At 47.1% G+C, this 24558-nt stretch overlaps 4 protein-coding genes across 4 annotated transcripts; 2 read left to right on the plus strand and 2 right to left on the minus strand.

Moving 5' to 3' along the window:
• Positions 1-1142: 1142 nt before the first annotated feature.
• Positions 1143-2459, minus strand: LOC34620135. The gene has a single exon (XM_022733398.2). The coding sequence runs from the start codon at positions 2457-2459 to the stop codon at positions 1143-1145; it is 1317 nt and encodes a 438-aa protein (XP_022590573.2).
• A 5043-nt stretch (positions 2460-7502) lies between these two features.
• Positions 7503-10597, minus strand: LOC34620137 (cilia- and flagella-associated protein 100). The gene is made up of 10 exons (XM_026336761.1): positions 10522-10597; positions 10216-10352; positions 9772-9930; positions 9425-9605; positions 9091-9192; positions 8703-8863; positions 8415-8550; positions 8092-8190; positions 7782-7907; positions 7503-7591 (listed from the first exon to the last, which is right to left on the minus strand). Exons 1-10 carry the CDS (start codon positions 10544-10546, stop codon positions 7503-7505), a joined length of 1215 nt encoding a protein of 404 aa, XP_026192546.1. The 5' UTR covers positions 10547-10597.
• Positions 10598-13072: 2475 nt separating this feature from the next.
• Positions 13073-13489, plus strand: LOC113147165 (c-Myc-binding protein homolog). Its single transcript, XM_026336766.1, has 2 exons — positions 13073-13244; positions 13365-13489. The coding sequence occupies exons 1-2, from the start codon at positions 13073-13075 to the stop codon at positions 13487-13489; spliced, it is 297 nt and encodes a 98-aa protein (XP_026192551.1).
• A 9351-nt stretch (positions 13490-22840) lies between these two features.
• On the plus strand, positions 22841-24082 carry LOC34620138. The gene has a single exon (XM_022733401.2). The coding sequence runs from the start codon at positions 22841-22843 to the stop codon at positions 24080-24082; it is 1242 nt and encodes a 413-aa protein (XP_022590576.2).
• The last annotated feature ends 476 nt before the right edge of the window (positions 24083-24558 follow it).

The following is a 24558-nucleotide window of genomic DNA, read 5'->3' on the forward strand; positions in this document are numbered from 1 at the left end:
ATCACCGATTATCGAGCAGTCTTCAAGTGCCGAACTCCCATGGAGTTGGCGGCTCTCTTGAACCCCTGAACTGTTGCTAGTGGCAAAGGTCCTTGTAAATGGCATTGGGATCTGACTCGCAAGCGAGTACCGGCTATGCCAGAAGGGCGTGAAAATGTAAGAGGAGATGTCCTTCATAGAGGGTCCTCACTGATTTAATAAATGCCGACTCTTTTCGAGCTGGAGTCTGCACGGTTTTGGAAGGACCTCCACATGTGCGAGCTCAGCCTGTAATAAAGATCCTTGGTACTCCGCCATGTTGGACAAGCTCGAAGTAGTACAGGGACTCATCGGTAAGCGCCATTCCAATAACACTCTGTATCGAGGAAGTTTGAGGGCTATGGCACTAGGCTGACAGAGGATCTACCTGGCCAGGAGTGCATAGCCTATTGAGCGTCGAAGCTACCATAGTTGGGCCTTTTCACGATTTGTTGGGTTCTCAACCATCCCTAACTGTGATCATGAGGCAAGGATCTAGCATTGTTTGAAATAGGAATGGGAAGATAGAAGGGGCCAAGCTAGACCTAGGAATACTGCACATAGAAGCTCGTATTTAGGCTTCACTTCCAGTAAAGAATTACCGTTCGAGTTTGGATGGCTGCTGATATTGTTTAATCCAGAAAAGTCGCAGTTCAGTACAAAAAAATTAATGTGTGTATTTGTTTGTACTAGAAGCCGTGTTCAACTGGCTGTTGATACATAGAGTGTTTACATTCTAAAGGCGAGCGAATCATAGTTGTCCCCTTTTCCCCACGCTAAAACTGTGAATCGCCAGGGCACGGGAGTGAGGAAGCTCATTTGAAAAGGCGCAGCAATAACTTTCTATTTTTGTCTTGAGCTTGGAGATGAAGTTACTTTCAATGAAGATTTTAGATAGACTTTTACAACTAGAAACCGAGAATGTTGGAAACCAGCGTTTAGTGTCGTTTAACGGCCACTACGCCACTTACACGGGATAGCACAGCTTTTAGACAGCGGGTGTTACACGCCTTCTGGAACGTGGATAAACAGTGAACACATAATCTGGGATGGGAAAGAGTCAGTTGCGATGGTGGGATGCAAGGAAAGCCTCTGGTATTCTCTACATTGAGCCACGTTCGTTGCTATCTTTGGCAGCAGGCATTGCCAACCCTTGAATTCCACGAAGTGTAGCATGCTGCAGTGGGTTCGTAGGGGCTGAGGGATACACCCCTTCCAGTCTGGCATTCTAATGCATTCCATCTGTACCGTTTAGCAGCTTGGTCTTGATGTTGTCTGTCTCCATCCTTTGAGCAGCATGCGCTGCACGGCCCTAGGGCACCAAGGTCAGGAAGAGAGGTGCAATTGCGCATGCTTGAGATGCCATTGTTGCAGTCACAGAAGCCATCTGTCTGCAGCATACTGTCGCAAGGCTTGTTAAAGGGGGTAGCAGAGGAGGATGGATTCTGCGAGCTGTCGGCCATGCAGTAGTCTTTCTCGAAGCAGCGGTTTGCCGCCAAAACGGGAGTGCGTATTTCATGGGGACTAGGCTCTGTGGGAGAAGTGCGTAGGTTGTGGTCATCGAATCTTATGCTCGGTTCCCCTGGAGAATGACAATGAACAATGCTTGCTTTGCTCTCACACCGGATTCCAACCGTAGCTGGAGCAGGTGAGTGGTTTTTGATTTTATTCCTTGTCCAGCTTGTGGATGGCCTTGGAAGGCGGTTTAGCACTGCACGGGCGACTGCCAAATCTGACGTCGCTGCACCCAATTGCCACTCGAGAATAGGGAGTAAGACATCGTCCTCCTCTACCAGAAGCTGGCGAAGCATTGCATGCGACTCATGTAGTTTGGCCTGACCGGCCAATACGTATCGACTGCCTTCAGCACAGCGCGATGGTGCATCTGGTGGAGGTATCACTGCCAGTGTTATCAAATGTTCAAATGAAAGAAGCAAGTCAAGCAGGCACGCCTCATGCTGTTTTTCCAGCTTGTCAAGCTGCACGCGGAGGCGGCTCCTTCGCTTCTGTGGAGGTAGCTCAACTGCAGCGCGGCGCTTTGAGCAGAAGTCAAATATGCTACAGGAACCAGAGCCGAATTGTCTGACCAGGTTGTGATGGGTTGATTCTCTAAACTTGGGTGCAAGGGCAAGCATCGTGTGTATGGCCATTCTCATGTGGCCACAGGCCTCACAAAGTTCCTCAGGTGACAGCACCTTGACATCGGTATCCGCCCCCGCTGGCAGCAATCTTTCCAGTAGCGACAAAGAGGCATCAAGATGCTCCACTTGTTGGAGCAAAAGAAGCTTCTCATCCAGCAAATCACCATCGAACCAGTTCACCTCATGCCGAATGCGTGAAGCGGTTGCTTCGAGAACAGTTTGGGCCCCAGCCATGAGCACAGATCGAGAGCTTGGGGGCCCCTGGATGGTCTCCGTTACACGAGTTTTATGCCTCTGCATAGTTTTAGAGCTCTACAGCCCCCTTGTAAGATATAGCTTGGCTTGGGGCACCAAGCAGCACCTTGTTGAAAAGGGCGGTAATAGAGCCCCGCCAAATGCCGCTGTAAGTCCTTACCAGTTGAATGATATGAACTGTACTCGGCCAACTCTACGGAGCTGACTTAGCTATGTCTGACACTGAGGTATATTGACGCTCCAGACCGCCCGCACCGCTGGGGCCCCAGACTCGAAGTTCCTTCTTGCATGACTTTCGTGCGGCAGTTTCCCAATTTCCCAGACAGCCTAGTTCCTCATAGTATATAGGCTATGTATACACTATAGTCACTAACTCTAAGCACCCGTACACTTCGGGAACCCATGCGCACATTCACAACAGCAAAGGGTGGCTGGGCGCTCTCCTGTGTCATTTCCCCTACAAGTTTCCTCTACTAGGTCGTACAGGGCTTAACGGACTGAAATATTGAGTCCACCTTATTTAAATGGACGTAATTAAGATGCAATAAAGTTTTAGTTGGAAGGAAAAGCTCCCTATGTTACACTTGCCTTGTGAACTCGGAGGTGGGCACTGCCACCGCGGAATCATTTGCTCCATAGCAAGACTCATATGCGAATCTGATCGAAGGGATACTACTGTACTTATTCCACGCGTTAATCATGATCCCATGCTGCCATTTATAGTTGGTTCGTTTTTGCGTGTTCTTATGGTACTCCGATAATGGGGGCTGGGATTGGGCATCGTCACACGCGTGGCCGTAGGAGGCACTACTCGCGGTACGGTAAGCCAAATCGATTTAGCTTGCGAAACACGGAGCTAATAGAAATATACTGCAAGTTGGCTGTATTAAGCTAATTTGTTGATAATTTAGCTGATCCAAGGTGCCGTCCAATAAGTACATGCCCGTTTGGCATCACACGCCAACGCTACACTCCACCCGGACCATTGACCACTGCACTGGGGCAGCCAGCAGACTTTTCTGCACTACTGTGCTAACTTACTTGTGATAAACCATCATGTGCGGTTGGTACAGATGGACATTACTTCCCGTATGAGGACGGGAAAAAACGAAGCACAGGGCAGAAGATAATCCAGATTAAGCAACGACAAGAAGCTTTCGGTCTCAGCACCGCTGCGCGGCTGGTGATGTGCGATGCCGGAAGGACACTACTACTCGCTGCAGCACACCGTATGAGAGAAGAAGTGTTGACGTTTGGGGACTGTTTGGCCAAAGAGAGGCTAGCTTTGATGAAAGGACTCGACCATCTAGAAGCTCCTCTTCTGCTGATTGAACGGCTCCTTGCACCTTTCGCAACTCATGGACGGTGTCGAGTAGACTTGAGCTTTGTCAATACTGCTTGCCGGCATTACCATCTGGCAATCGATTCGTTTTTAGCCGTTGCGCCAGCCTTTCGCAAAGCCCAAGCAGCCCGCCACAAATGGATTCGCAATAGAGGGAGGTTTGAGTCAAAGATTCGCTCGTGTTGTAGCAAAATATGCTGTGGGTGCCACTGCCATAAACACCCTCCAATGGCCAGACGCATGGCAAGAGCAAGAAAAATCTTCGAAGATCTTGAAATCAAGCATGAGGCATGTATCATCGACCTTGCACTAACGTACGAATACTACCTGAGTTCACCCGAACCTCCACCAGCCGATGCCCCTGCTCGGTGCCTCGCTGCAGGAGCATTCATTCATGCGGCACAATGCAAGCTACATCAAGTAAGCAAATCTGTATCGAAGCCTCATAAATGGAAAGCTGTCGAATTTTGTGTGGTGAGAATTGCAAACAGGCTCATGTCACTACAGAGTTCCACTGAAAATTCTATTGGCTAGCTATCACAGGGCAACTAAATATGACGCGTAGGAAGTAGCAGCATTGTTATGTTGACTCAGAAAGAAGTTTGGCACTGCATGATACTGTGAAGTGCTTCGCAGCTCTCCAATGTGCATGTTGATGTTGAGCTTAGACAAGCCCTTCGGGGTGTGCCTTTCTAGCGTATCCATTTTACGCAGGTCAACTGCCACTTCTTGCAGCCACGAGATAAAGTTACAATGGGAATGGCTGAATGGACGTTGGAGGAAGCTCAAGAAGACCTCAGAATTGCGAATGCAAAACTCAAGACGTTGCCTCGTCGAATGCGTTCTGGTCGAAGACGGAATCGAAGGGTTCCGCCACTGGTAACACTTATTAGACCTCCAGGTTGTGGGACTCCTGAGGGGCATCCGTGCTGCTCGTATACCGGCACGCACCAAGGCCCCTGCAGGGACTTATGCACTGCTGATACTTATGCGAGGCATCCTTGGCTTTCATCCAACCTGTCAATCGCTTATCCAGCACATCTGACTCGATCACCAGCTCCCTCTTTATCACCAGCTCCCCATCTAGCAGAGAAAACAGCCATGATGCACTCAGTGGAGGTCCCTCAAGCACATACTCTACCGCAGTATCTAGATGGTAGTGCACTCATGCCCACACACCTCATTCAATCACCACGCGTGCTAACCGCGTCCGGACCACTGCAGTCAGCGCCCGTGGCGCTTTGTGGCGCCTTGGATTTGCGGATCCGCTCAACAGATTCCGGAATGTAAAGGGAAAATACATGACATACCAGCTCACCTTCACTGCTTTCCACTTCAGCGGCAATATGCATTGAGCCTCTAAAGCGCTGACCAGACCTGCATCCGGATAATGCTGGTTGCATCGTAATAATTAAACACGGAGCTGACAAATGGACTCATGAACGATGAAGGCTTTGTCTGGAAGGAACAAGTCAAATTGCTTTTTGCTGATATCAATTTGTGAAGTGCCAGTTGGTGTCTGTAGGATATGGTTATTTGGCTGCGTTTTCCTGAAAGAACTTGGGAATCATTGGAAATTCTAAATTATAAAGCGCCATCCTTAAAAATTAAGGCTGAATCACCGTGATTTGCGTTATAAATGTTTTCAGCACACCTAGTATAGCATGCGTGGCATGTAGCTGTCAAGGGCATTCATGGGCTGATGCACGTTTTACTACCATGTAGTGCTGGCCACTCATAGGTAGTGGTGTAGAAACCGTTTTTCTGTTAGCCTGTGTTTTCGTTCTATTTATATATGGTGTGGTTAAGAGTAGGAACCCTCCCGCTTTGTACGAGCTCTTGGTAAAACAAAGTTGTCTGTCCCGCGGGATCGGTGGGCAGCCGCCAGTGCTTGCAAGAAATCAGAGCCTCTATACGCTCTTTTCCATTGAACTTAGGCTTTCCAGCGGTGCTCAGTTCTCTCAGATAAGGTGTTTAGGTGAATCAATTTCGTCCATTAAGATTTTACCTTGCCCTACCATCTGTCGCTTCTCTCCATCACATGCCTCCTTGTGTGATTTGTAAGTATGTGCTGTGGCTAGAAGGCTTTGGCTCCTTGATTAATTGATGTGTGCCTAAATGCCGTGTAGCGAATTTTGTGCTTTTACATGAAACTACTGGCAATACACTTCGGCTGAAATACATTAGCTATTATCGGACCAGGCATCATCAGCCTTAGACGCTCAAGCTTTTGCTTGGCAGTCTGATGATGCATCTACAAGCAGCCTTGAAGCAGGGACTCCATATGGGTCAAGCGGATGACAAACAAAAGGTTGAACCGAGCTGCAATCCTGTTAAACAGTATTAGTATTTGGAACACATGATGTACCCTCTCATACAACAAATCCATCCAGATTCCTAGGAAGATGCAGAAACACACCAGATGTTGTAGAGTGCAGAACCATGGCTTGTAGCTTCTGCTTGACAAGCTCTCAATTGACTGGACAGCAAAATAACTACTCTTCGATAAATGCACCCAGAGTAGTACTGAAGACTTCTGGACAGAGACTGCTGAAGTACACAAAGCACAGTCATTATCAGCATCAACCAAACTTTAGTCGTAGATCGTTTTCCACAAAGATAGTCACATTCTCGATATAAGGCAGGGGGAGGAATCCGTTTGTGGTCTGACAACCGGCAACGTGCACTCTTCTGTATCGAGGGCGCTATCCACCCATGTTTCCATGGCTTCTAGCGTTCCATTACTTAGGTGGTCGATTTGTTCGTTTAGTAGCAAACACTCAATGGCTAGAAACCGGTACACCTTGGGTTATCCTGACTTCGGGCCATAGCGCAAATACCTCTCTCATTCCGCTGCCCTCCAGAGGTTTTCAGGTGACTAATGCCTTCTGTGCAGGCTGATTGTTTACAAAAAGAGGCAAAATGAGTTGCACTAAGGAGATATAAAGGTAAAATGTCTCCAGAGAACCGCCTATGTTATTCAAGTGCTCTTCCTTCCAATTTGGACAGATACACCTGCGCTGGCTTAGAAAACAATGTCGGGAGCAGCCGCAAGTACCCTACGAAGCGTTAGGCTGGAACATCTATGCTTTTTAGAATAAGCAGAATTGCTTAGATATTGACTCCAGAAGCAGCGTGGGGAAAAAGGCAAGGCCACCCAGTGTTTCGCAGGGTGATACGACTCATTTTCCTTGCTCACTGGTCACCCAGTCAGAGGCAAGCCAAAACCCCGGATGCCTCGGATGAGCCAAGGCGAACACGACGTCTCCGTGGCTACTGAAAGTATAGCTTGTAATCCATGGCCGCTTCGGACTCTCCACTTTCCTTTATGGTCGCCTAGAGGTAAGCAGGGACCGAAGGAAAAGGCTTTAGAGCGCTTACATGCTGTGGGAAGGTCAGGGTCTATCCACTTGTTAGGCTCATTGCAGGATGCACAAAATAGGACTGTCAAATAGGCCACCTGCACACGGGGATGTAGTTAGTTAATGCTTGTATTGTCATACCTTTTCCCGTTTGTAAAACGGCTTGGAGCGAAACATCACAGGCCGCCGCGATCTCATCGCAAGTGTTTCACCAGAGTTGCGCAGTGATAGCTACATAGAAATTCACATACTTTACTTAGAAAACATTGATATATCGATGCTAATGTTGCAATTTATCGTCCAATGCCCCTGCATGTGGGAAGCTACACCACTTCAAACACCCCCAATATTGGCGGTACCCTTAAACTTGCCTGCAGCCTTTCGTCATTCTTTAAATGCTGTTGAGCTAACTTTTCTTGACGGGCTTTCTCGCGTCGTTGCTTTTCCTTGACCTTTTCCAGGTGGTGAACCAACTCCGGATTTTCAGCTGCGGGACCAACGTAGTTATGTTACTTGAAATGCTGGCACCGACTTGCAGCATTTCAGTCCTCATTTGTGCAGGACAGCTGCCCCTGGAAATGAAGATTGCAAGCTGCAGTATTAAAGGGTAATGGTAGTGTGTTACTTGGGTAAAGATGCTGCGTAGAGACAGTGGGCCCTTGCCTTCGTGCTTAGCGAGAGCTGCGAGATGCGAGTCAAGCCTGGCTTCGATCTGCTCTAGCATGCGCAAGCAGTCAACCGATCCTTCCTCTGATTGCACAGGGCAGCAAACCAGGTCTGAACATAAAGCTTTATGGCTTCATACGAGCACACTGGATTGTAATTATGTCTTTACTGTTCTTGGACAGGAAGGTGCCAGAGTGGAAAAATGCTGGATTACATATAATATATGCAAAGTGCCTACGTGAGTGGGAAAGCTAGAAAGGTGAGTTTTCATGTAAGCACAAGAGCAGCCTCAGTCTAGAGTGCTCACTGTCGAAATTGCATGCAGCATGTATTGCAGCGACGTGGGCAGTCAACTTTTGCAGAGATACAAACACATCCGACTCTTGCTCCTGCAAGGCCAGCACTTCTGCAGCATAAGCACCGGATGTAAGAAGGCGATTAAGGTGTCAATGGAAAGCCTTTATTGTTGGAAGGGATGCCGTGCCTGTGCTATGCCCTACCGCAGACATTCTACTTGGTGGTATGCGGCCAGGTATATTATGTTTAGAAGGTGAAACACCTCCTCCCGCTAATGTGCACATGCACTCTACTGAAACAAAATTGAGAAGCACAGGGCTACGACCAGCTTGCCTCGGTATTGCTTGCACGTTCGATGCTGCTGCTTGAGTTGCTCCTGTAGCTCTGTAATCACCGCCTCTAGTCCTTCCAGTCGAGCGTTCATCTCTGCTCGCGTACCGGCGAATCGTTTCTCCATTGCTTCCAGCTCCTGTTTAGCGCAGTTGCCCAATTACACCAAACGCACAGCTATCGAAAATTTTAGTCGACTTTGACAGGAAAACGGATAAGATGACAGCGGAAGATGGGCCGCCCTCGATGCTAGTCAAAGCTGTTGAGAGTTCGGCGTTAGCGGCCTGGCACTTTGAGGTATTGCGTGCTGCGTCTTGTCACCCTCACAATAGCATGTTCGTGGGCAGTTTGAATCAAAAAGAGATTTTCCTCCTCCAGCTCTCTAAATAGGCGAAGGGGCTCTTGGGGATCTTGAAAGTAAAGGTGGGAGCCCGTGAGTGCCAGCTTTTCCGCTACAGGGAGGCCAACACCAATAGATATGCGATACGAACAAACCTCTACTTCAGCAATGCACGGGCAAAATGCAGTGCATTGTGACTGGAGTAGTCCACCCTATCCGTGCCGGGGTGGATAGAATGAGCATCCATTGCAATCGGCATACATTGCTGCCTTCAGAACAAACAGTGTAGCGCCCTTCAAGTTCCACGAACAATAAGGCTTTCAATGATTAGATTCTTACACTCAAACAACTCCTCAAGCTCCGCTACCGATTTTAGTTTTCCGGTTAATTGCCGTTTCCTCTTCTCAGCCTTCTCTTCCATGTCCTTTCGGAGAGCAGCGTCTGCAGAGTCCCAAAGCACTGAATTAAAGGGCGGCACAAGCTCATTGAACCGCACATGTGGCAAGTGCGGAGGGAATCGTATTGCGCAGAATTCTGCTCTGCTTTGGGTTCTTGTTCTCTCAGTGTCCATCACTTCCCAGTAAGGTATCGCATATTTCTTCTTTCTGGTTGTCATTGTGGATTGCGGGTTACCGCTACAAGCAGGAGAATGAAAAGATCTATTCTTGCTCACTGGCTTTGGAGTCTCGTGGCTTCTTTTCCAACTCCTTCAGTTTTTCCTTCAGCTCGCTGTCAATCCCTTCCAGATCTGTTGCATACTGTAGCTGCTGCTGCTGCAGCTGCGCCTGCACCCACTGCTGTTTTAGCTTTTGCACGCTCTCCCTTGACTTCCCCTCTTGGTCTTTTAGCCAATCCTGTGCAAGCATGCATGAAATGAAGTCAGCGATCCTTACAATAGTCAAACTGCACCCTACATAGGAGTGCCCATTCGACCAAGTTGTTCAGGTGGACGTGAACTCTTCGTATCGGCGATGCACGCTGGCGAATCAACTGTTCACACATAGTTTGAGAAATACTTACGTGTGGAGTGATGTGCTCCAGAAAGGCTCTGTATCTGGAGTATTCCTCTACTTTTTCGCTGTTTGAAGCGGCACGAGCTTTCGCAGACTCTAGTTTCTGACGCAGCTGCTGGACAGCGGCTGCTTTTTCTTGCGCAACCCGCGCTGCTTCGTCCGCTTTCTGCGACCACAATACATGCCGAAAAGTCTTGGAGATCACAGTCTTTCTTTTACTCGTCCATAACTATCAATGCATCTCTAGGTCTGCCTGATGTAAGTTTGTGCAGGGTTTCTTGACAACGCGTCACACTCTTCTGCGAACGGTCTCCGCCATATTGGCATGTAGAATTGTTCTCTTATCACATTCATGTTAAGCACAGATATCAGGTCACTATTTTGTTGCGAGGAGGCTGCATGGCAAATTGAAGTGTAGAGGGACATGTGGCCTTTGCGCTCGTCAGCTCACGTGTATTGCTTCGTGAGCAGCGGCATCGCTGCTCCTCAGAAACTCATCAAATTTTTGTGCGCTTTTTGATATCATATTTTCGGCCACCCGCAGGGCCTCTGACTTTTCTGCTGCTCTGTCATGGAGTTTCAATATTTCTGTTCCAAGTGCAGACAGGGCGTATGCAGCCTCTGAGAGGGTAGAAATAAGCTTGCCTATTACTGTTACCAAAAAACGTTTTGTCTTCTTTCTGGTTGCTGAACACTCCTATCTCGACGACGCCTAACCCTGAATGTTCTCGTGGTTAAGACTGCTCACGTAACTTACCGGCTTTACGAGTATCTACTGCCATTTGCAGCAGAAAGGCCTCTTTAGTCTTTTCTACAAGGACTCTGGTGCTGCCACGTTTTGACACTCGTCTAATGCTTTCATTCTTTCCATCAAGTTGTAGTCTTTTTTGTAGGGGTAGCTTTCGGGACTCGCGCCCAAGTGGATTATCCAGCGTCGCATCGGACGCGTTCGGAATAGCTCGTGATTGAGAAGTGGGGAAGCTGCTACCAGCATGCGCAACTGAATAGGCTTGGGGATTCTCGATATTCCCTTGCATATCCACTGGTGCAGCGCCTGGGGGATCCATTGCTTACTCGCTGGCTTGTGATCCTTCGTAGGAAGTATACAATCAAGCATCTTGCTTTTGGTGTTTTCGAAGGAACAGGAACATTGTTGACAGTGGACTTTGCGCGCACCACAATTTGAAGCACGTGAAACTTAAGTCAGTAAGAAAAGAGAACAGGGCTTTTTAAGCAAGCTGGAAGGAATAATACTGATATGCTATCTTTAGGTGGACATCGTATGCCTGCATCGCCTTTACACCACTGAACTGAGTTGTTCTTCTCTCCTAAACGCAAAAACTCATCGTGAACTGATTAATGTGGGCAAACAAAGTTTTCATCTTTTCAAATTGGCTAATTGGAACTCAGTGCCACTGGTTTAATGGTCTGCACCTCCTAATGGACTACGATATGAACGTGAAAGCCACAATCTTTGAAAGTAAAAGAAATGATGACAGCACCTGTTGTACAGAATGAGCTTCTCGCATACGTCAAGAAAAGTGCGTCCCTTCCTTTTGTACTACGGCAGCCTAAGCAAAGTCCGGTCTTCTCTAGTGAATGAAAGCCTGTAGCGCAGAGCGGTGCTGGCACTGCGTAGTTGCCAACGAAGAGTATGAGCATAATATGCTCCTTCTCCTTCTGCACGCCAACAATGCACAAAATTCAAGCTACAAAAGGCATAGAGTTGCATGCAGACCGGCATTAAAGGTAGCTCACTTGGCCAGAAGTCAGGATGACCGCGCAGTTAAAATACTTTGAGTGACTGCAGAGACCGAATATGGGTCTTCCGCCTCCCTAGAGTAAGCCAAATTAGACGACAGGCGAATAAAGGTTTGCCTGACATGTACTAGGCCGCCATGTGTTTGCTCACATAGATGATGGGTAATCGTAATCTATTTCATATCCAACAGCTACACTGGGTTGACAGAGAGCTAAATAGAAGGTACACGAACAACCTTCTGAAGGCATCGCCAGGCCTAAAATGCCGATAGTTTCTTTTTCATACACATTGTTATATTTTAGATGGGAAATCCTTTAGCCTAAGCTCTTCATTACTGTCGGTCGAGTGCCTCATCGTACTGGGACAGGACGCGCATGCGTATATTGTGCACCCTGTCGGCTGCGCCTCTTGCTGCCGCAATGCTTATTTGTTTTAATCGATGGTTTTCTACATATAGACATAAATTTTACTTACTTAATATCCCAAGGATTAGTGACAGGCAAGTGCTGAAGACCTAAACACACTGTTTTGCACCGTGCGCTTGTGGATCTATCGCTCCACTGATCCGAGTAGTTGGTGTCTCAAATGGGATGAGTTTCTCCAATGCCGTGCATAAATCATGCATATAATCTTCCAGCTCTCATTTTAAACCCATTCTAGCCGCTTTCTTGTTTCCTGGTGCGTGGACCAACTAACCTGCCACCGGGCAGGCATGCTCGCCCACTTAGCACAGTATATACATACACCGTCATATTGCACACTTTAGGGTCACTCGTCTGCGTTTCTGGCTCATCCAGTGAGAGCGTTACAATCCAGTCCTATTCAGTCTCTTCCTTCAAGTGGATGGGTTGCTCACAGTGCTCCTTTAGTATCATCGCAGGCTCCACTTTTACAATGCCATCGGATAGAACACACCTAGGAAATCTGCGTGACCTCGCGTCCTATAATTTTAAGAGTCTTCTCTAGTCAGAGGTTGAAGATACGAAATACTTGATCAACGCGTGTCCATGACTCATTTGCGGGGAATACAGCAGCAGGCTTGACTTCGTGACAGCACACCTGCACTGCTTTTCATTGGAATGTATAGATCTGAGCAACTCTCAATAGCTAAAATGTGCCGACCTCATTAATCCTCAGCTTGACATCCAGTAGGCCGCCATATGAACTTGACCAGGAGCTGGCATGCCTGTACCGTTCTGCAGAACTTGAGGTAATTCCAACCAGGTGGAATTATGTCGACAAAGTTAGAGAGATTTATATGCACTTTGGAAAAATTCTGTTGCGAGGTAACTAGCCATGTCCATTACGGTTTAGAAACTGGCTTTTCTGTTTTCCGTCTCCCGAGGCGTGCTGATATAATGTTTTTGAATGCACTCTCAACGAACTTTACGCAGGCAAGAACTGTGGATAATTACTCAACCTCTGCAGTTGACCCTTCCAGGCAGTTAATTTTAATGTCGTGAGCCACTTCGTTTATTTTTGTCCCGTTTTGTTTTGTTTCATTACCTTCAGGCACGGGATGACAGAGCACTAATTAATTATGAAGATGAGCAACAAGGCTGACTCAATGGACGGCGGCAAAGCAGCGTTCAGGAAGTATTTGGAGGAGCATGGAGTTATTCGTCAGCTCACCCGTGTACTCGTTGGGCTTTATGAAGCTCCTGAAAGGCCACTGAATGCACTCGATTATATCAAGTGTCACCTCGGAGCCCCAACAAGTGACACGAAAATAAGCTTAGCCCGGCACTTAATAAGATAATCATTCTGCTGCTGAGTTGCGAGCAATGGAGCATCGCTGTCTACTTGGACGAATGGACTTTGCGAATGTGTGTTCCAAGGCGTTGAGGTAGAAGCTCTCCGCTCTGAAGTACAGAACCTAACACGGGAAAACGCCACACTTAAAGGCAAGGTGGAGAATCTACAGCAAGAGATTGCAGTTTTACAGCGAGAGCTTGCAGATTAGGAGAAAACTGCTGCGCTTCAGACAAAAAACTCACGAAGCATGCAGCGGGTGCATTATGGTCTTAGGTAGAAATGTCATTTTTCTTTGGAAGACACACTTCAAACGACTGCTTTTATAGTCCTAAAGCTCTTCCCCTTAAGACATGGCCGTAGTACCAGAAGTGCATCTCGTGACAGAACGCCTCAGTACTCCAAGGAGGCGACCGAACGTGAAGCTGTAGGTCTTTGCAGGCAGCCAGTCCAAAACTCACAGCAATAGCTTGTACATCTCATCTGATTTGCTCATGTTGCATGTGTCTTTTAAGCTAATGTATTTTCCTAAGCGCTTTGGTGCAACTTTTCTGCATGCTGTGGCAAGGTCTTTTGGCCAGGACTGGAAGATATCTTATTAAAAGTCTCGCTACTGACTACGAAGTGATAATCATAAGGGCCCAAGGGTGCACGAATATACTGTAGGCAAAGTATAAAATACTTAGACATCGATAACTGTACGTAGACCCTGAAAGAGGGTGTGTTTGGCGACTCCAGCTCAGTGGCTTTTCGTCATACTGGCTAAAACAAACTCGTGAACCTCTGGTGTAAAGCCAAAGAGAAAGTAAAACCATATTGCTTGCCTCTACGTGGCCTTTTTAGCGTTCATGTGTTGGGCTTGGGGGTTGCAGTGTAAGCGGCTTGTTATCTGAGGCAACCAAGGATTTTCCATGAGCCAGTTCTACCTGAGCGCTTTGCTTTCTTTAGGAGCTTGCTCTGACGATTAGTCTGCTTTAACCAATACGCTAAAGTTAGAATGTTTAAAATTGAGTCAAAGTGATTCCGTCCTCTGGGGATGCCAGCGGGGGATTGGTGATTGAATGCAGATGCTTGTTTGATCCCAGCACCGTGTATAAACGTGATGACGCTGGGTTTAGGTGTAACCAGGCCGCAGCTGCCAACTTGCTTTTGTGCAGCCAATAACGTTCTGGCGATACTGGAAAAATGAAGAAGAGGGCTAGATTCACAAAATGGTCCGAAAGTTTTCAAGCAGACCGCCTGTAAACAAAGGTAAATGTTATAATGCCAACGATTCCTCTGAGACGATGGGACAGAGTGAACACTTATTCAATTAGTGTCCTCTTTGAAGTAAGTACGCCTTTATTCCTACGAGCCACCCAAACTTGATGGATCGCATGAATGCAACCATTTACAAGGCCAGCCTTTTTTCTAGTGAAGGAGACCTCAAAAGCGTGAGGCTTCTCACGAACATGGGTATGTTTAGACGGCTCTTCGTGCTTCTGGTGAAAGCCTTTCTTGCTGGGCACGAAGAAGCAGTATTGGTTTACGTGCACTCCAATGCGAATGTATGGATTATGAGAATTCGCCGTTGGCAACCGTGCGACAATAAATATGGACGCTCTCCGCGTGCTCTGTACACGATAATTTGGCTGTTATCGATCTATCCCCACGACATAATGCTTCCACTTTTGGCAGCATGGTGGCAAGCGTGGCTGCTGCACGGGTACACACGGTAAGGGAGACCCACTTCTGTAGCGCACGCTGAATGGAAAAGCATGCCCTTTCTACACTGATCATTCCTTGAGATTGGCTCATAACAGTCCAATTTAGGCAGCCTAGGTAAAGGAAAATTACACGATTAGCAAAATAGAATTAGTATCTGGTCGAGCCATTGATTGACTAAACTGCTATTATGCAAGCTAAGCTATGATTAAACGCCGACTGAGCTAGGTAACTTTAATGAAGAGTTAGTAAGGAATAAAAACATTTGTTTGCCGTTCGCACATTCTTGTTTTTGCAGAATACTATCCGCTCCGTATGAGAGGACGCAACGTGTATGGATGCGGTGGAGGCTTTGTTCAACTAGCTCTGAATGCTTGAAGGGTATAGAGGGTGCAGCTAGATGCACATTAGCTGTCCTTTCCCGTTTCTCTGTGAAACTCTGAAGGGTGAATACAGGGAAAGGGGGGAGCCCTTCTGTGAAAAAAACACCGTAGCGTTGTATTGAAGTTGCAATGATTCTGGAGTTCTGTGTCTTCCTACAGAGACCCTTGATGGAGCGTTAGAGTTGGTAGCACCACATGGTTCAATTAAGCTATCCGCGTTCAGATACTGGCTAAGAAAGCAGTGGCATGTCGGATTTTCTTACGGCATGTGTTTTGAATGTCATCAACTTATTTGATGGTACAATAATTCGATTGAATTGGGCAGCAATCTGGACAAAGCACCGTCGCGATAGAAATTAAGGAGGCATGACGCCTGCCTTTAAGCAGCTTAAACCCATGATTTACAGCTACTGTAAATGTATGCTTTTTATCGTAAAATATATCTATATACATACATGGGTTGGTGAGAGCGACCACCAAAGCATGACGGCCATTACGAATATTTCAATCACCAGGTGGTGATATCCATCGCTGTGTACCACCCGGAAAAAGAGGCATGAGTGCACTTTGCAGTGAGCCTAAGCGGAGGAAAAACATTTGGATGACGTCGATATATACAGAGACACACAAAAAGAGAGAGGGAGAGAAAGCACTCTACCTGCGGGGCTTAATACAGTTTAAGCCTTTATACAATTCTTGACTCGTCGATTTACGCCGAGATCAACTCAACAGCCAGCTTTCGTAGATTTTAGAATAAGAGAACAGCACCATATCTCAATAGATCAATGCGCTCAGAAATGGGAGATTTAGTTTACAAAAACCACAATGTATATGAACCGCTGCTTGCTTAGTGTTTTACCCTTGGTCTTTCCGAGGTAAGTTTCCCGTCAGTTGGCCTCAGAATGGCAACAACTCGATAGCTAAACAGCCTATCAGTAGGTCGTGTACGCATAAGTATGATAAATTGAGAATGAGCTACTTGAGGCTTAAGGAGCAAGCAAATGCACATCTTGCATATTTGCCGAAAAGGTGCAGTCAAGATTTAGTACACACGGAGAGCGGGGCTGTACCACGGGCCATAGTCCACAGTCGAAAGTGGGCGAGAAAAGAAAGCCTTAAAGAGCACGCTCTTCTGGGCATACTCAGGCAGCCCTATATAAACGCACGTGCTCTGCTTCTATTGCGGACAGTTGAGTAAGATAATCCGGAACTGCAGGCTCATGCAAGAAGCCGGGAACCTGGACAACCGGACTAAGGCGAGCGGGACCAGGTTGCTTGGGCAGCAAAGAAAATTTATCAGGAAAACGTGCTGCCCCCTTCGAAGGCCTTGGCGAATCGAAGGGGACTACAGAGAAAAGAGCCGCAGTACGGGACCCACGGTGGGTCACTTCTGAGTTCTTACAAGTTCGCGTGACTGCTTACGAATTGCCAGCTTTACTTAATACTGATTGGAAAATGAGCTTGTCATGTAAGAAGATGACGCGATTATTTTAGAACGTTTTATGACTCCTATGTTGCACCCATGGATTATTCAATGGAAGGCGCGCATGAAGCTGCGGACTGTTGAGATTGATGCTCCACGAAGCACTGAAAAGTGAGCAAATTTTCTGATCCTGCTCTCCTCTACAATGCTCATTTCATTAATGGTGAGTGGAGCAGTGTTAATATTTTAATCAGATAGAGAAGTGTCCTTATGCGGGGGGAGATGAGCAGCGCAGTGTGAAAAGACGTTTCTAGGCATACACCACATTTTACTGGCTTTTTACGTGGCTCTTGAGTAGGGGATCTTATCAAACGTGTAGTCGAGAGCCAGCAGGAATGAACAAATACCAGGGAAGAATTCGCGGATTTCTACATGAAGACAAGCTACCAGCAGGCTGGCCACCCACTGGTCGTCAAGCACACTATACTGAACTAGTCCCTGGGTAATCCTCAACCAATTTTCTGCTTTATCGGAAGTCCCCACAGCATGAAGAAGAGGTTGAGAAGCAGCCTAGCAACCTCACTTGTGAGATTGTCCTGCTACCCCATATTTGGCGAGGCACTCGGAATAGTATGTGGATCTACAGTCTACTCAACTAACCTCACAAAGGCTTTCTCGAAAAAGGTTCCTTTCTCTCAGCCGCCAGGCACAAAAAAGCGTCCCACGCTCTCATTCGCAATCTTGAGTATCCTTGTATGCTATTAAGACTTGTAATTTCTTTAGCTCAGCTGCAACCACAAATCAATACAGTTGTCACTTAGCTTGGCAAGGGAAAATGGATGGATATTGCATGGAAAACATCTTAGTCAGTTGCTGAGACGTTGAAGAGCACCGAAAGCATCTACAAACTGCGCTTCAGCTACCGCTAAATAGGCAGGAATATGTGAAAACACGCAATTGCTCGATTTTATGAAAGCAAAAAAGTGTTCAGCATTCCGTATTTTAGCTACAGGAATCAAGCCAGATAGGGCAAAAAGTGAAATTCTCAAGATATGGCCTCTACCCTTACGCATCAGCAAGAACATTGACCCTTTTAATGGCATGCATCTTACTCTCGTAATCTCATGCGTGGGCTTGCCATGATCCCTACTCCTTTGTCTGCTTAACTCAAGAATTACAGTCTCTAACTGGGACAGAAGATGCTGATGCCGCGGCACGAAAGCCTTTTTGCTGCCTTACAACTTCTCCGGTACTTGTGCTGCCCGGTCGCAAGCGTTAGCTATTCCTAACGACCGATGTTAGCTACGTAGTGATGGGTGCTCTCCTCTCCCATCGCCGTAGGTATTTAAGTAGGATAGAGAAGGAAGCGAGAGTTTCTGGCAGCGGTAGCACCAGCAGCAGCAGTACTACTGTAGGCCCAGCGGCCTGCTGCTGCTGCTACTACTGCCGTAGGGTCCTCATCGCATCAAGTCATTGCGTGTCATAATCTGTTCACCAAACCGAGCAGCGGTATTCACTGCAAGAATAGGGACTCTACGCAACGTGGTTGGGCTTTCCAAAATGTGATGGCGCCATTTATAGGAGCGGCCTTTTACTTTCCACACACACAATCCCTTTGGATGTGCCTCACACAGAGTCTTCAGGACTTTGATAGTCTTCGAGTTGTTGGCTGTGGGGTTTCCTGCGCTACTACTTTTTAGTTAAATGCATTAAGGGCGTCATCGAATTGGTCACTGACAAACTTTTGCGATGCCCTAGAAGTTCACTACTATGCGGTGTAATATCTCTTGCCTATGAAGGTTCATAAAGTCAATCACAACTAGCTGCTTCTTACGATACGCATGCATATAGATTGGCAATTGGGTGAAGCACTACCACGCTAGATATGACGTGATGTGGTTCACAGCAGAGCAGGTATCCCGTCGATTCTATATCTCAACTTCGCTGTGCAGTGCCGCTTTGTGCAAAACACAGAACCATGTCTGCTGCGCATGATGAGATATACACTGGAGTAACAAAGCCCTCACAGTCTTTTTGTAGCTTGCGATGCAGTTCGCGGCAGAGGTGCATGCACCGTCATGGCCAGCATAGGAGCAGCTGAAGCTGCGCATTCCTCTCGAATCCTGCTTCTTGGAAGGCCTCTGCTTCCTAAATGTAATGTGTATTATATGATTTTGGACCTTCTTCTGAGACCGTCGGTAGTCGAAAGCCAGGATAGAATATGCTTCATTGCTAACAAATAGCAAATATGCCCATTACATCCTGTGCTTCAGCTCTGGCATGGCTCACGTAGGCACTCAAGTATACTTTACTCATGCTTGGGAGCTCCACGACTTCCCCAAGGTGTCGTTACGGATAGGGATCCAAAATTCGCTAGCGCGTTGTGGATTGCTTTGATGACCAGCATACCGACGAGCTGCAACTTTGGCGCTACGAATCGCCATGGGACAGATGGGCAGACAGGGCGCACCGAACGAACTTTTCTGCAGTATTCGTTACCCTATGCTTACACAAATCCAATTGCTTGGCTTGGTTTTTCTTCTTATGCTGAATGGATTCCTCGTGCAGCCGTATACTTGTCTTGCTCTCCCGCGCTCCTAGTGTACACATAAAAGCCTCTCTCTGATACGGTCGTAGATCTAGTCGTCCGGGGTTAGCAGCCACCCTTAGCAGCTGGGGAATTTAGAAAGTTGCTGGCTAGTGTACACGAATGTATGCGCAAAGATAACTAGAAACAAACACGGTATGATGATAAGCGACAGTCGGCTGTGTGTTATCGACAGGCTTTGAGGTGCACCGGAAGGCGACCAGACGAAAAAGCTTAGCGGCCGCATGCCTGGTAACATTTGCCGTTTTTCTCACATATAGAAGTTCTTTCTTACCCTAGCGATTACCCTAAGAAAAGGAGCTGCCACAGAGCTATCAATATTGACTTTCTCAAGAGGCTTAAAAGCTGCCTGAATCGTTCGCAGACCATTTCGCAGATGCGATTGACCCATATGGATGCAAAGACATCACAGGAAGCTGTAGAATTGTTGAATTTCTAGAACGCTTGAGAGCCGATAAAACAGTATACGAAAATTTCAATCAAAATGGGCTGGAAAACGCCAACCTCAGTGATTAATGAAAAAGCAACTTTGGACTTCGTTGCCTGCAGGAAGCTTTGTGATTTTGCTTGGCTAACGTTGGTAGTCGCGCTGGACGGTGCCTCGGTAATTGTCCTTTCCTCAGCGCTTGCTGTGCGTGCACTAGCTACCTTCAGCTAGTGGGGGCTGCTTGGAAAGTTTCTAGTCATTATTGTTAGGTGGTCGCTACACTTATTTTTATGCGCAGGCGCTCTGAGGTATGTTGTCCCTACACTTTCCCTCAGGCATCTTTGGGGCTCTAAACACAACTACTTCTCATGCTTTGGGCTAATTTGCATGCAGGCATTGACGTATTCGGTGCAGACGCAGTGCTGCGTCTGAACTGGTGTGTTTTTGATTTCTCTTACATACTTTACATTTTTCTGTTTTCTCGTAGCAGGAGACTGACGCACCTCGGCGCGTTGACGACAGCCCTCGCCGTAGTCGTGTTGGTTGGTCCTTCCGTCGTTGCTGGTGAGCGTGTGTGCCTTTCCTCCCGTTGAATTTTAGGACAGCTAAAACACAAACTTACTTTTCTCACGTGCAGTGCATTCCGCGTTTCTGCCTGCCTGATCGAGCAGGAGCTTCTCCGCTCTTCTAGACGCAGTAGACTTCGGCATAAGGGTATAAAATTGGGGTTGTTTTCGAAGTTGAAGAAACGGGAAGAATGGAAGAGGTGTAGCGGGCTAGTTACACTTGAAAACGTCGTAATCAAGCATTTATATTAACGAAGGATTATCAAAGGATTAAATGACTGATTCACCATTTGAATACGTTCTTCTAGACTAATGATTTATAGCAATCATTTAGCAAAGAATTAACTAATTGGTCTGTCTCGACATACGTCCTGTTCGTTGCGGAGCACTATCAGCTCGATACCACAAGAAAACATGTGCACGTGTGATAGATGATACGTGCTGTTGCTGTGAATGCTCTGGGTGCTTGGAGGGTGCAGATACGCTCACCCTGGGTGTTCCTTTCTTCTCATTTCGAGAATACTGCGGCATGCGTTGAGGGGAAGGTGCAAGTGCTTTTAAAACGCTCTGTAACTGCAGAATAATTCTGCGTTGAGTCTGAAGCTTTGTGGCTTTTTCAAAAGACCTCAGATGAAGCGTTACGCACACACCCAAGCTGCAGCGAAGTGCTTAGCCTCATCTGCTCTTGTGTTACGCCGGAGTGGTCAGAGACGCATGTAAATACAACGGAAAGCTCGAGAAGAGTACTGGTAAGCTCACTGAACGGTGTATAATGTCAATATTAGACCTGAATAGCAGCTTCAAAGCAATGGCTGCAAGGGTGGGAAAGTCGGTGAGGAAGCAGACTAGCGTTTCCAATGAAGCAATTCTGCGACTGCGTACGCGTTTAGCAAAGCAACATTTGAAGTTAAACATGGATGTATTCAGCGTGAAGGCATCTTACTCATATACATACTGTATTTCGGGCATTTCGGCCCAAATGCAAGTAAATTTGACGCAAGATGTAGAAAATGCATGCCAGTATCAATGGGCAGACGCAGCTGCTCCATCGATCGAATCAAGGCATGGTTCTACAAAACACACAGTAGGGTAGTATAGTGGTATAAAGAAGGTTAACATCCACCACAGCCTCACCCTTGGCCTTCTATGATAAGCTGTTAGCATAGTGTAGCAGTTCAGTGATGGCAGCAGAGTCTGCATTGTAAGACCACAAATATAGCATTTGCCGAGAAGGTGGGTTTTGAACAAGGCTCAAGGAGGAGGCTTCTGTTGAGAAATGCCCATTAAAAATCCTTATAAACTCATGTATGCTTATCTAAAGTTGATATTTACACAATGGGGCCTGATCACCTACCACATGAAACTCACAATGCACGCGCTCCCGCTTCACAACTTTACAAAAAATGGAGAAGTATCGGTGGCAGGGGGGCAATTGTACTTACTCCTCTCTGACGACCATGAAGATACAGAAGTTGATAGCTGCAATGAAGATACAGACTATTTTTCTTAGTCCGTGGAGGAAAGAGAATGGATGTGCTGGGCTGTTGCAGTCAGATGCATGCATTCAACTACCCTGCTTGTGTGAATAGCAATTATTGAAGCCCGAGAATACGCATTGCAATCTATTATCAAGAAAATGGACTTAATCTGTGCATTCCTGGTATATTACTGCACCCATAGGGGCATAAAAGACCCAACGTAGAGTCTGGGGCTCATGCGTAGTGGGGCTGCTGCACCCGACACGACGCAGTCGACCATATAGTAGGCCAAAAGACAATATCTAAACGGCGCAACGCTAAAAGCCCACAATATGTTTGCGTAGAAGGCACAAGCAGCACAAGCAAGGCAGAAGATAGCCCCAACTAGCTCACCAGTGGTGGAGCCTAGGAGGCCTGGCTACGCTAGTGAAGCCACATCGTACGCCCTACTAATGTCTGAACAACGTGTAGAATAGCAGCATCTTAGAGTCTTATACAGATTGAGATTTGGTGCGGCGGGACTAGGAGCGGAGAAGGGCGCTTCGCCCAGTTCCACCCTCCTTTCCACTTGAAGAAGTGGGGACTGTGGAGGGAGGGTAGGATCCTAGCATTTTATATTCACTGTCGTTTCTAGTGTCCAATAGTGAACTCCCCGTTATGCAGAAGCCGATGCAGCGGGTAAATTCACATTACGAATATCCATATGAACGCCAAAAATTATTTCAAGATCCCCGTTAAGAGTTTCAAAAGCGCTTCTACCTTTCCCCAAGCTATATTTGCACCTTACTAACGGTCTCAAAAAGCCGCCCTACTTCTTGAAGCCGAGATGACGCGTGTAGTTGGAGTGAATCCTCAGTTGATGCTCGGTTGGGCTCTCTCATTGGTTTTACTCCCGGCATTTCTTGATGCTGTATATTCAATGAGCCACGAAGACGGCAAACTGTATTCAGCAGTTAGAGCTACGAAAATGGAGATGACACGCGAGAATGAAGTAGCTTTTGGAGAATGCGGGCTTGTCTTTAGTGGGTCGTCGGTTAGAAACATCGGCCAGAATCGGCAGCGGCAACTTTGCTTCGCACTTCAGGGCTATGGATTTCTCACCAGATATATGAAGCAGGAACAGGGCAAAAAATTATCATGGCGTCATAACGTCTGCCTGCTGCTCTCATTCTGTGGAGCCGATTGCCACCGGCTTTATGGACATCCCCAGCAAACTCCGGCAGCGGTTAAAGCTCTCTCTGAAGCAGCGGCATTGGCAGCAGCACAAACAGGTGACAACACACAGATAGTCACAGATGAGGACTGGAGTTCTCTCAATGAGAAACCCTCTTCGATACTGAACTCGGCCACTATTGGACTCGAGGGCCCATCGCCTATACAGGAAGAGCCATCTTTGAATCCCACTAATGCCAACTCAGGTGCGCCTGCATCTGTGGAAGCTGCAAGTACCCAAGTTACTCTGAGATCATCGAGTTTTTCTCTTCAAACTAGGAGCAAGCGTTATGACAGTTGCCAGAAGCACTTTATGTCTCGGGCATCACCAGGGGACTGCAAGCACGTTTATACGTTAGATTTTGAAGCTCAGAATGAAGGGTTTGGGAAATTTTTTGCTCGGCTGGCCCTGCTAGTAGGGGGTGCTGATATTGAAAAAGTTGTCCAAATTGAACGTCAAGTTCATCAGTATATACAGGCAAAAAAAAGCCGGTCTCTGTCAGGAAATCGTCAGGTTACCCCGAAACAACGAGAATTAAAGAATTCTACCTTTGACGGCTCCAGAATCCCGGCGTATCCAGATACTCCTGTAGAGTCACGTGGGGTTTCGTATGGTAGTTCAGACCCCCATCACTTACCGTCACACAACTTGAAGATTGTCTTAGAGCCTCTGCTCCTGGACGGCACCCCAATGGGGCCTTTTGACAAACTTCAATACGAAGCCTTAGCCCCTGTCATTCAAGTCTCTATACCTCCCAATTTCAAGGCTCTTGTCAAGCCGATAGCAGATCAGGATTCCTCTTTGGCACATTCGAGGCGGCTCAGAGGCACAGGCTCTAGTGGTAGCAGTGGTTCTTTGTCGGAGTCTGGCAACAAGTTTATTTCTGCAGGAGCTTCCATCAACACAGCTGCCCACTGCAAAGCAGCCGCTGCATTCATGTCGGAAAGGCCAGAGCTGCAATGGCTACAAGAGCACGTCTTCTTTTTGCATAGTCAAGGTTGAGTAAGTTGCGGACGCTTCTTGGGCGCTTCTGATTCAACAGAACCGCTATATCGGGAATTGTAGAGCGCTGGAACATCCTGCCGATTCCCTAGATGCCCGGAAGCCTTTGGTAGTGAGCGAAAGTCTACTGTCTTGGAGTTATTTATACATATGCTTGTTTGCTGAACTCTACTACAAACCCTGTTTCAGGTGACAAAGTAAATCTCCTCGAGTCATACAAACACCCGTGCAATGCTTCTGCCCACAACCTCTAGGGCAGTCAGAGCCCCGTAGACGTTTCGGCCCAACAATTTTGTGAGTCTCACATTCTGGCCGTTCAGCACTGTCTCTCGCCATTTGTGAAGTGTTTATCTCTGTGATTTGTGAATTAATCAGATACATATACGTAGGCAAGACATAATTTTTTGCCAACTGCACTTCTGCACCAGGAGGAAACCATGTGCATTTACGTTTGTAAAAAGCGCGCAAATGGTTTA

Source organism: Cyclospora cayetanensis, unplaced genomic scaffold (genome assembly GCF_002999335.1).
Source record: "Cyclospora cayetanensis isolate NF1_C8 unplaced genomic scaffold, CcayRef3 CcayRef3_contig_146, whole genome shotgun sequence".
Classification (NCBI taxonomy): domain Eukaryota; phylum Apicomplexa; class Conoidasida; order Eucoccidiorida; family Eimeriidae; genus Cyclospora; species Cyclospora cayetanensis.

Coding starts and splice junctions, on each gene's coding strand:
- LOC34620135 (XM_022733398.2), bottom strand. CDS start 2,459: ATGCAGAGGCATAAAACTCGTGTAACGGAGACCATCCAGGGGCCCCCA.
- LOC34620137 (XM_026336761.1), bottom strand. CDS start 10,546: ATGGCAGTAGATACTCGTAAAGCCG. Junction 8,864..9,090: donor GCTTGAGGAGTTGTTTGAGT/GTAAGAATCTAA, acceptor GCCTCCCTGTAG/CGGAAAAGCTGGCACTCACG. Junction 7,592..7,781: donor AGCTCTCGCTAAGCACGAAG/GCAAGGGCCCAC, acceptor GAAAATCCGGAG/TTGGTTCACCACCTGGAAAA.
- LOC113147165 (XM_026336766.1), top strand. CDS start 13,073: ATGAGCAACAAGGCTGACTCAATGGACGGCGGCAAAGCAGCGTTCAGG. Junction 13,245..13,364: donor TCACCTCGGAGCCCCAACAA/GTGACACGAAAA, acceptor GTGTGTTCCAAG/GCGTTGAGGTAGAAGCTCTC.
- LOC34620138 (XM_022733401.2), top strand. CDS start 22,841: ATGACACGCGAGAATGAAGTAGCTTTTGGAGAATGCGGGCTTGTCTTT.